Source organism: Corapipo altera, unplaced genomic scaffold, assembly GCF_003945725.1.
Source record: "Corapipo altera isolate COAL_440 unplaced genomic scaffold, ASM394572v1 48b, whole genome shotgun sequence".
Taxonomy (NCBI): Eukaryota; Metazoa; Chordata; class Aves; order Passeriformes; family Pipridae; genus Corapipo; species Corapipo altera.
Window position 1 is genome coordinate 11,831,102 of NW_020884884.1, and position 12,410 is coordinate 11,843,511.

Sequence of the window (12,410 nt, forward strand, 5' to 3'; positions counted from 1 at the left end):
TAAAGTTTGCTCATGTACCAGAAATCTCTGACACTTGTCTAAGATCCTTTAGCAGAGAAACATATTTCTAGATGATAAAATCATGCTGCTGTTGGAAGCTATAACTGACTTCTCATTTTCTTTCTCCTGGGGTAATTATAAATTAAAACTCGGTTTTTTTGCTGGATGGATTTTACTTTCCTTTTCAGTAATGGATTTGTCACTCTTCACACATTATGGTTTCAGTCCAGGCTCGGCTTTGAAAGAACCAGGGTGTCTCTGGTTGCTGAGAAATGCTTTTATCTAATTTTGGTATCACAAACTTAAAGGATGTAACTGTGTTCTGGTCTTTTATAGAGCACTCCAAAATTTCAACATCTCCAACTCTTTCTGTTCTATCTAGTCCTTCTATCCTTCCTTTTCCTTTACTTTATGTGCAATACCCAGAAAAAGGCAAAATGTCAAATCTCTACTTTAGGAAATGCCTTCATTATATATCTATGTTACCTTTTTTCCTTTTTGTTTTCTGCTTTTTTCTCCCGTTAGGAGACAATGCTTTTGACTATTAGTGATTTTTTCACCCCTTGTTCTCATTCTGCAATTGAGAAAAACATTTTTACCCCAACATTATTTCAAAAGTCACTCTGAATCATTCTGGTTCTCTTTACCTTGTAAGTGGTTGTGCATTTCATGGATACTTTTCTTCTAAAAAGATTTTCTCCCTCTTCTAACTCAGAATCTAGAAGCTTGATGATGATTATTAACTCAAACTTTTCCTTATTGTTTTTCTATAAGTTTCCTTAATTTACAAGAAGCAAGCAATTCATCTGTATCCATTTTATATAGTAAAAGGTATTTCCAATGTTTGCTATGAGGCTAGACAGTTTGCCAGAGAGGTTCTCTGAACATAGGTAAACTATGGCTGTATCTTTGGTGAGTTGATATTCCTTTAGCTCATTTTTGGAGAATTGGTGAATGCAGTTCTCCCTTTCTACTGGGAATGAAATTAATTTTTTTCAACTTCATGATGAGAGAGATGCTCAAGATTCTGGTACATAACAATTCCCTATCTCTTGAGACTATCCACAACAAGTTCAATCACTGAGGTGGGGGAACAATTGCATGATATGTGCTTAAACTTTTTAATAATGCATAAATTGTGTCAAACTGATGCTGAGATACTTTTCTATACAGACCGATATATCAGTGTATACGTGGTTTCTGTGGGTAGTGATGCCTATTTCATTTAATAAGATTCTTTCTTTTGGTTGGAATAGTTAAAACAGTCTTGTAAGCTGTTAGCTAGCACCACACTTCTCTTACCAGCACACAAAGATTTTTTTGACAGAATCAAAAATTCTGTCAAATTTTTGACAAATCTGTTTGAAACAGCATGTTAGAGTTTGCTTTGACCAGACAATTACAAAATCCAGCCAACATAACTTCAAGTAGTGCCTGGAGTTTTTGTCATTCCAGCACAACCTTCTGGACATAAAATTATCCTGTGTGGTAGGACACTGAGTTTCTGCAGGACATGTGAGTTGCAGAGTAGCATAAGTGCTCTGAGTTGTAAGTAATTGCTAGTGAGTCACTAAGAGTCCTCTTCATCTCAGCTCACATGAGCTCATACAGAAAAAGGGGATGGATGTCTGTTAAACACTATAGGATCCCATCATTATAATTAGTACAAATTTTTCTACCTGGAAATAAGTGGAAAGCCCCACTTGTAACTCTCATGAAAAGACAGCATATAACTGAATCTCACAGCTGTGTTCTGCCACGAAAATAGCAGATTCCCTCTTCCAAATTAATTTTATCCAGGTTCCTAAGTGTGCTCATTACTTCTAATGTTCCTTCCCTTCTGGGAACCTCTGTTGGTATGGTAGGATGACCTTTTCTGATGTAACTGTCCAACACTGCAGAAAAGAATTAAGAATTACTTGAGTCAGAGCGAATAACCACGACACTCCAGCCAAGTGTATGAGCCATCGGTCTATAAAAACCTGGGAAAAGTGTGTACCAAGTCCAAACTCTGCTTAATGACTTGAACACACATTTCACGGATAACTTTTACCTCCTCCCACCTTTAGAAGTGGGGTATTTGTAACGTGGGTTTGCCACTTTCAGTTACTGATTTTACATGTTGTTGAGTAATTTCAAATTTACTGACTGGCTCTTTGCAATATTACTGTGAATTTTGATAGCTTTCTAACCCTACATTTACATGATACAGAGTGAATTTATTAGTGTGGCTATGCATTGTTTCCATAAATACTTCAGCTTCACATTTACTAAGAGAAATATTGTGTGGGCTTTCAATTACTCTGCTAATGAGCTTAAATATGTTTTAGTTGGATTTGAATTAGTGTGAGGAATTTTTTTTCTCAGGCAATTAGTATAATGAGGTGAAAGGTGTTCTGCATGTTGTTGAATAGCTTGGGCGTGACTGGATTAATCTTCTGTGCTGTCAAACCCTCCTAGAGTGTGTCTGTTTTCCCTTTAAACATAAAATATAATGTCCAGGGCACTAAATGTCTGCTGCTGTCATGTCCACATGAAAGAAATCACAGCATATATCAGAGAGCTTGAAAGTCTAATTTTGTGCTCTCATACCAACATGAACCAAAATGAGGTTGTCCCAGTGCAGTAGCTTGGACCTGGACAGCTGACCTGAGCACCTTCATTGATTTAAAGCATTAGAAGATGGTTCTGGTGATGTTCATTCATCCAGAAGTGCCTCACCCATAGTGCCTGCCTGCAGCTCTTTATTGTTTACAAGAATCTGACTGAGAATTACTGAGAGTTTCCTCTTAGAGCAATGGCTAATGGAGGGGAGCAGAATGCCTTGTACTGCGGTTCCCTTTTCTCAGCCTTGTAAAGTGATGTGCCCTAGAAGCCTACGCTTTACTCTGTCACCGGATGACTGACTTCAGTGCATCCCCAGGAAACATTATTCAGCAGCCCATCAGATATCAACATAAATTTATATTCTCTGAGTTAGTAGTTTAATGTTTGGGGTTGGTTTCTTTTTTACTTTCCCTTGTCGCACAGAGAATATATTCATTATCGGTATCTCCCTGGCTCGCCATCTTGTGACAGACATATCAATTGCTTTTGTCTCTATCTTCTCTTTCCCACCTCCTACCCCACTTTTCCAAAATGAGTAGAAAAATGTATAAGAAAATTAGGAAATAATAATGAAATTATATGTACTATGTGTTTTATTTGACAAGACAGATTCTCTGAAGGGCAGTCGAATGCATGAGTGATGAGGAGACAGGTTTCAGAAAAGCAGGAAGGGATTTGTGTTTAATAATAAATGTTCCGTCTGAAGGTAAAGTTATGATTGTATGTCATAAAATCCCCCAAAACTAATAAAATAAAAAATGCAGGAAATTATTCATGCTGAGTTGATTTAGTTTTTAATGAACAAGTCTGGCTACCTCCTGGTATTATCTGACATTTGCTTATGTTGACATCACTGACAGAGGAATTACGTCCTGTTACTAATACTAACAAACATCTCTTTTCCCAGGACACCAGAAGTACAACTGTCATTTTTTTTTAAAATGCAGGTCACAATAGGTGTCTGTCTTTCTCAGATTCTTAGATTAAAAAATCTTGAAGCAGATGCCAAAAGACTGTGAGATCTCAAACAGCAGTATACTTGGTACTTTGTATTTATTTTTTTTTAGTTCTTGAGGCTTTAGGGCAACCTGAAGATACATGTTCAAGGACTTCTCTTGAAATTTGAAGGGTCAGAAATTAATCTCTATTGCCAACTTAATTTTTAATAACGTTTTAGATTGTAGTCTCATTCCATGACTGCAGAAACTAGGGCTTTCCAGGATAAAAATACAGAAAAAAATTACACCAATATGTACCACAAAACTTTCAAGGAAATCACAGTTGGCAGTCAAGAAGAATGCTAAGTGTGCAGTCCAAATTTGTCAATTACTTGTTCTTGCTCCCAGGCAATACATCATGTGTGGCATTTTCACTTCAATTTAGAACCTCCTAGTTTTCCTCTGATCTTTTTTTGCCCTTTCTTCCAGCCTTCTGAATATCTGTCTACCATCTGAGCTCTTTCCACTACCTTGATTCACTTCACTACCTTTACAATTGGCTTGGTTTTGCTGAAAGATCTTCACTCTTTTTTAGTCCAGCTTTCTCCAGCATGTCCCCACTGATACTTTCCCTTTTCCCTTTCTCTACCATCCTACTTCAATCCACGGAGATTGAAGATGGGCACTCTACCCAAAATGTAGGATTCTATCAGACCTTTCTACAACAGTTTAATGGAAGATTAGCTGGAATAATTGTTTGGTTTTGTTTTTTTTCAGAAAGATCTGTGAAACTGGAATGAAGGAAAAAAAAACCCAAATATTTTATAATGGGGAAAAAATTACTGATGAAGTAAAAAAAGCATTTTCAGCATGAGATTTTCTCAGAAAAAAAAAAAAAATTGTTCAGATTTCAGTGTTTCACTTTTGTGGATCAATTTCTAGCTCTGAGAGTAATGTAGGCAATACTTTGGCACCTGAGTGAATTCAACTTTGTGTAAGAAGAAATCTAGGAGTGTGCTGTGAGGCAAATATTTAACACCACGGCATTGCTACACAGGAAAATTAGTGTGCTAACTAACTGGAATATGATTTTATAGAACACTATTTCACCCTGGCCCCCCTTTCCCCCTTCCTTTCTCCCTCCTCATTGCAAACTATATTGCATACTGACAATGCTTAGCACTACTGTTTACCAGTTGCTTCATAATTAGTGTATAGTCTATAGCTGAACTGATAAATTAATGAGGGCCCAGAAACATTCCCATGCCTCAGAACCTCATCATCTGTACTGCTGTCTTGGTACATTTTCTTGCATAATTTTTCTACCATGATTCAGGTGTTGACATTCCAACCACTACATACAGCTTTGATATACAGCTTTCTAAAATCACTCTGTAAAAAAAGGGAATTTACCAGCAGAGAATGGATCATTCCCTGGGAGGTGTCTGTCATGGGACATGGCATGTAAGCACAGAATCTTATAGGAAGACTTTGAGTTGAGCGGCTAGAAAATTCACACTTAAAGAATTAAGCTTTTTTTACTTCTTTTTTTCCCTAATTTAATAAATTAGCATGGCTCCATTTTGAACACCATTTCTAAAGGAGAAATCGTATACAAGTAGTATATAGACCTACATAATATAAAAAAAAATTTGTGCATATGTAGTATATAGCCCTGGATAATACAAAGAAAAAAATAAAAATCTAGCAGGTCAGTATAAAACTGAGTCTTGGAAGTTGCAAGTGTTTTCCCAAAGGAATTGTGTTGACAGGTCCCTGCAAGTTCTGTGATTAAAGCAGTTATCACATCCCTCTTTCAATGGAGAAAAGGAACAGAATTGCCTAGCCAATTAGCCTAATCTGGGTTTTGTCTAATTTTTCAGTTTTGCATAACCACAGTATTAACCAACAGTTCACTGCTGCTAAACCCCTGTGCTACACAGAAGAAAAGAACTCGTTTGTATATTACAGTGCAATCGCTGTATCTACTAATTTCCTTCAATACACTACAGGCCTCTTTTGAAAGGAGATTGCTGGCATTATCCCTATTTTATAAATGAGGAGACTTACAGTACAGCAAAATGAATTCTCAGGAACTGAGAGTTACTGATAAAGTGGAGCCTGATATCAGTGTAACTGATAAAATAAAGAATAAAACTCAGTTATCTTAAATTCTCAGCACAGTTCACTCGCTGCAAGCTTCAGTGCTCACTTGCATCTGGGATTATGAGTGAAGTCTGCAGCAAACCTTTTTCCCCTGTATTTGTAAGTAATTTATTTTCTAATTTTCTTAATATCAACACACACTGAAGTGAATAATTAGAAAATTGCTTGATTTCTGTATGTTGTGTCCACAAGGACATAACAAGGATGTTTTAGTGGTGATGGCGGTACAAAATAAGGTTGATTTCAAAGAAGAGTTCTAGCACTATCTTTCCCTTTTTTTAAAAGGGTCTCATTTTGGCACTTTCACAAAATGAGACATAAATCTTCATGGATTGAACAGAATGTATTGTTTGAAAAAGCCCTGCAAACTTTCATCTCGACTTCGTAGCTCTTCATCACACATAAACTCTCCTGGGAGCATATGTCTATTGCTGTTCTGTTTCAGATGGTTATGCTATACCCTTCCTGGCCATAGGTGTCCTTCTCTTCCAATAAGTGATGCTATTGTACCAAAGGGTGAGAGAAGAGAACTCTTTTTGTCAATTAAGAAGGTCAGTTGTAAGATCTCTATGCTCATTTCATTCCTTAGAGGCAAGGTTTTCCAGAGAGGTCAGAACTGTGTTCTTATATGAATAGTTTTCCTTGGGGTATTTTGACCTTCAGATAGGATTCAAGAACTAGATTAAGAATCAGATTAAAAAATCGTGGCACCAGTGTGGAGATTTGCCCACTCCTCCTACTCCAAGGAGAATAAATCAGAGGAGAAAGACAGAAATTACTGTGTCTTATGTGTCTGGACAGTGATATTTCCATAAGATTTTCAAATTTTGCATTGACCTAGCTAGGACTACATTTACATTTTCACTGTTGACATATTTCTGTATTTGTTTGTTTTCCCAGCCCCTAGATTCCTTAAACTGTATGCATTAAAACCTTTCATAACCTATATGCAAGTCTTTTGCTAGTTGATCTTCTCTTGCAGTTAGTCAACTGTTTGTTTTGTTGTTTTGTTTTTTTTTTTCCCTAAAGAAAGTCTAGTACCAAATTTAAATCTCTATTCCTTTTTTGTGATAAGAAGCATCTAGGCAAGATCACACTGCCCTGAAGAGCAAGTGGACAGTATCAGGCTTGTGGCTTCAAGATACTGCAACTTTTAAGTATGTTTAGTATCTATGAACATCAGAATCTTCAGAGTTCCTAAAGCTAACAACTTTCAAAAGCTCTTTTTGATCTCCCATGAACCACATCCTTGCTATCTGAAAACAGCTTTCTGTGTTTAGCTGGACTGAACAAAGCCCTGCAAGATCTCTGCCTAGATCCAGTTTTAATGGCCCCTTTTAGTTTTATGGCAGCTCCTAGCTACTGAGTCCCAGTGGCAGGGTAGGGTGGTGCATGATTAATGGCACTACATGTACAAAACAGCCATGAAGAGACACACCCTGTTAGGCTACAAAGCAAAGATTGAAGTGGCACCTTGCAAATACCTGTGTTGGGGACAATCAAAGAAAGAGTCATCAATATCCCAGAACGAAAAAGAGTCTGCATTGATTTTAGGTGTGGGGAATGTTAAGAGAAGTCATCCATCACAGCTCACTGGCAGTATGTTTGGGGAGGGTAGATGAAAGCACAGAGGAATGCCAAAATACTCTTAAAATTTGGCAAGTTCATGAAAACAAGATTGTCTTCTCTGTAAGATAAAAAACTAAGTCTAAAAGTAATTACTTAACTCCTAGTACTCTTGAAATTGTTGCTTATTCCTATGTTCAGCTGTTCTTTAACAGCTACATTAACTTAAATATTTTACAAGAACATTTAAAATTTGCTTACGGAAACATCCAAAATTCTTCATTTTGGATGTGTATGGAGAGTTGATTGCTTTTTCTTTAATTGAGATTGCAACTGTGATTTTTATAAAGCTATTATTAGTCCAGATATTACCACAGCTGTAGCTGTCACCATTGATTGAATTTAGAAGTGACTCAGTTTCTTTTAAAGGCTAAGACAAACTTTTATAGAAGTTTCAACACTGTTAACCTAACCAAGCTTTAGAACTAGTTATAGCCTCACTGCTGTACATTTAAAAATGGATTGGCTTTACATTTTTTGCCACTATCACTACCTGCCAGTCCTTAAAATATTTCAGGCAGTTACATTTCCTTGGAAGCTGGTATGTAATTGTGTCTGAAAAAAAAGCAAGTTGTAAATGATTTAGGCTATCAGTGTTCACTCTATATGAATCGGGCATCAGTGGGTGAGGCTGAAAGACTGTATTTCTATTTTTGTATGTTTGCTTTTTAAACAGGAGAAATAAATGCTCACCTGTGGCCAGACTGAAGGGTTAAGGGATGTGAATGCATAAATGCAAAGATGATCGTACATGTGCAAAGTTATATAGTATGTAAACTCAGTTGTTTGCTGTTTGCTTGGAGAGAATGGTCTCTCTTGTCTCTCCACATTTAATCATTGCAAAGCAAAAGGAATCACTCTAACAGATAGTGTTATAGTTCTCTTTTTCCAAGAGTTATGACCCAAGTCCTAGACCAAGTTTATAGGGCTGACTACTCTTTCTGCTAACAGTGCTACTTGTTTGTAATGAGGTTTCACAGTGAAAAAATTTCTGAACGACTTAACACACTGCAGATTTTTTTAAGCATGTAGCTGAGATTGATGGTGAAAAGTGGAGTATAGCACTACAGAAGGACATAGGAAGCAATTAGTGAAACTGTTCAAGAGTTTAAAATCAGATGTTTGAAGAACAATAGTATTCTGTTATTCCATATGTCATCCTTGGTGTGTGCACATGCAACTCCTTGAACAATTCAAGAGTGCAGTCTGCTGTGGGCAGTGGTGTTTTGTTCACAGAGCCACAGGGAGGAAAGAACAATTAGAAATAACTTGAGATCAAATATTTCAGCTTTTGGAAACCATTTTAGCAGCAGTATCTGGAGTTTTTCATGAGGGCTGCTTTATGACCTCTGGACTCATTCTGAATAACTCATATCTGTGTCAAACAGTTCCATTAGGATGATAAATGTGTCTAGAATCTCAAAATACAACATTGAGTAAACCTACCAGATGATGTTTCTCAACGTTATTTCTCAAGTATCTCTCACAAATATTTCTCTTCCTTACAGTTTTTTTTTGTGTGTGTGTTTTTTTTAAAAAGGAGCCACATCCTCGCCTGTGGCCAGACTGAAGGGTGGTGTAAGTGGTGTGAATGCATAAATGCAAAGATGATCAGAGGCTCATCTTTGCAGTGCCTTGACGTTGCTGCTTCTCAGTGCAGATCTGTTCCCTCCCACTGTACAGAAGGTCCTCTGCAGAGCTTCAGTTTGTGCTAGCTGTGGTGATGATTTGAGACTAAGGAAGCCTGGCACTCCGACAAGGAATATGCCTTGTTCCTCTGCGTGGGCCTTACCGTCCCAAATACAGTCACATCAGCTCACTGTGTGTTGTAAGTGCCTGTAGGGCTCCCTTGTTGCCGGTGCAAAAGACCTGCAGATCTATGTCATAATGGGCTGTTTTTAATTCCAGCTTTTTTCTCTCACCCAAGCCTGTAATGTAATGTAACAGTAATGAGAAACATGCATGGGGTATCTCTTTGGTTTTATTCTTGGCTACCCACCAGGCACCAAATCTTGGATTCTCCACTATGTTCCACTAATGTGCTGCAATTTTCATCAGTTTGAAGTGGAGGTAGACCATATTCATTCCCATCTGCTAATTTTGAATGCTAGTGATGCTCTAATACTGCATGAGTTCAAATGACTGCTTAAGTTTGGTGGCAACAAAGAATTAATGTCCATAGATATCCCAACTTGGGATATATCTTAGACCTAGCTATTTGTTTTTTGAAAGCAGGCCTAGCTATTTGGTTTTTGGAAATGAATTCCTACTTGAATAGAATTCTTTATTTTAAAGAAACCTTCTTCTTTCCATCTCTGTCTCTTCCTGCCTCTCCTCACACTTCCACAGCCCATATTGCCAATGCCAGTATTTCTTTTTCACTCACAGAGGGGAAGGTGGTTGCTGGGAGAAATTTCTGGCAAAGATGATGATAGCTGCATTTTTAGGAGATATTTTCCACAGTGGGGAGTAGGAGGATCAGGAAAGTAGGTGGGAGAGTGGAGAGAGAGAAGTGGTTGCCTGCCTTGCCTTCTCAGTCAATGAGAAAACTAAATGTAGACCCCTGTCTTCACAAGGTAAGTAGCCCACTGATGTTAGACAGTAAATGTTCAGGCACCCGTGAAGCAATGTGACAATTGCCAGGTTGAAACTCAGCAAGTAAAAGGGTCATTTGCACACTCAGAAAGAACTGCTCTTTGTAAGAACATGTTTTTATTCTGAGTTATCTCTTCAGGTTTGGATATATTTCAGAACAGGACAGATGCAAGTGAGGAGAGAGAAAAAAACCAAAACAGACTAGTTTGGTCTGATTTTTCTTACTCCCTTTATTGCACATTTGAGAGCTGACCCTCAAAACTTGCGTGTTACTGAATGCTGGGATGTTGAACCCACAGGAGCTGGGAAGCTTGAACGCTTGTTTGAATTTTATGGCTCTGACTTCTCTTTGCCAGTACCCAGAACAGTAAACACAACATCATTCTTATGTCTGTTCTCTCTTTCACCTTTGTGTCAAGAGTAACCAATTCTTTTTTCTTTTTTTTTTTTTTTAAGGATGATACCAGCTACAAACAAGGCCTTTGTTGTAACCAACCTTGTTTCTGGAACAGGCTATGACCTCTGTGTCTTGGCAATGTGGGATGACACAGCCACAACCCTTACTGCCACCAATATTGTGGGATGCGCCCAATTCTTCACCAAAGAAGACTACCCTCAGTGCCAGTCAATGCACAGTCAGTTCCTGGGTGGGACCATGATTCTGATCATTGGAGGCATCATTGTGGCAACTCTGTTGGTGTTCATTGTAATACTCATGGTCCGCTATAAGGTCTGCAACAATTCTCAAGGGAAGATGTCTAATGTCAGCAATGTCTACTCACAGACAAATGGAGCACAACCAGTTCAGAACGGAGTCTTGCCCCAAGTAAATCCCAAAGTGGTGGTGAGGAATGAACTTATGGAGTTTAACTGTCAGTCCGCACGGAGCAGCATCTCCTCTTCCTCCAGCTCTGCAAATAGTCGTGACTGCGACAACTATAGCCTCCAAAGTGAACAGGGCACATTGTCCAGTAAATGGAGGCCTCCTTCCAGGTCAAAACACAATATTGACCGGCTAATGGGAGCTTTTGCCTCCCTGGAACTGAAATGTCAGAAAAAGGAGGAAATGACAGACTCCAGAACTTCCACGGTGGCCCGCCACTCGGACAAAGAGCCACTGCTGGGCCAGACGGAGTCAAAATTACGCAGCTTCCTCATGTTGCCTCTAGAGGGCAAAACCAAACGTAGCCATTCTTTTGACATGGGGGACTTTGCTACATCTCAGTGTTGCACCTACCCAAAAAAGATAACAAACATTTGGACAAAGAGGAGCCTCTCAGTCAACGGCATGCTTTTGCAGTATGATGACAATGACCTAACAGGGGCAAAAGGGACTTTCGGGAGCTCAGAGTGGGTAATGGAAAGCACAGTGTAAATATCAGTGTCTCCCCCCCTCCTCTTCTCCCTTCATATGTTATAAAGCATGGTTTGCTTCAGGGCCATGCAATTTGAAAGAGAGGAGAGGAAATGTTTTCAGTTGTACTGGCCAAAAAGATAGACAAGCAAGTAAGTAACAGGGATACTAAAAGAGCAAGAAGGTCATGAAATGTGAATAGGCACGTATGGCACCATTCCTGTCTGGCCCCAACTAAACCATGCGTGAATGTTTCAAGGAATTTGCTAGTTGTATTTAGCATTACTTTCCAAAAGTTACTTAGACTGTTGGTGAACCATCACACAAGATTAAACAAGGAGGATGAAAAGGGGTTTAACAGGAGAAATTTAATTTTACAGGGTTTCTTTTCTTTTTTCTTCTTTTTTTTTTTAAAGGAGCACCTCTTTCTTTTTTTCAAACACAGAAATACACTTCTGTGGATATGACTGGTGCGAGGATATATCTGGTTGTTATTGCAAATGATTTTCTCAAAAGTGCAGGCATGGCACCCACGGGGACAAATAAGAGTAAATTGTTCAGCATAATCTCATGGTGTTAACTGTGACATCTGGGCAAACAATATCTGTTGTTGAGTCGGCTTTTCGTTGGGATTTATTTACTTCTGTTCTGTTTTGATTTTTTATGGTTTGAGTTGCTTTTTCCCCACAACAGAAAGTATGTTTCCATGCATTTTTTGGTTTTGTTTTTAGTCTCATCAAATCCCCCAGATTAAAAAGAGGTATGTACAAAGGTCAAATTTCTGATGTACTGCATAATCCACCCCCAATACCATCCCTTTCTGTCCTAGAAAAAATTAAATCTGGGGACAAATAAATTATAAAAAAAGAAATCATCCTCTTCCTTCTATCTTCATAGTCTCTGCTTATCAATGCTCAAGGCAGCTTGCAGCAGCTATTGGTATCTGTAAGGGTGTTGCTGTCAAAGATGGGAAAAATAGTTATCAAGATTTCCTATTAAAGGATAAAGCAAGGGAAAACAAAAGTATATCTACATTATGAATATTAATGGCTTGTAGTGAAGGTCACACTGCCACTCTAACTGCCAAAGAAAACATTGACTCTATTGTGACGAAAGCTCCTTGT

At 38.3% G+C, this 12,410-nt stretch overlaps 1 protein-coding gene across 4 annotated transcripts in view; it reads left to right on the plus strand.

Annotated features, from left to right (window-relative positions):
* The window catches only part of LRFN2 (leucine rich repeat and fibronectin type III domain containing 2), a 156,593-nt gene extending 144,472 nt beyond the window's left edge, over nucleotides 1-12,121 (plus strand). For all 4 annotated transcript variants that reach the window (XM_027641693.1, XM_027641692.1, XM_027641694.1 and 1 more), the window contains one exon: nucleotides 10,389-12,121. In XM_027641693.1, the coding sequence (XP_027497494.1) occupies nucleotides 10,389-11,307 (919 nt within the window). In that variant the 3' untranslated portion in view covers nucleotides 11,308-12,121. The remainder of the gene's footprint in view (nucleotides 1-10,388) is intronic.
* Nucleotides 12,122-12,410: the final 289 nt, after the last annotated feature.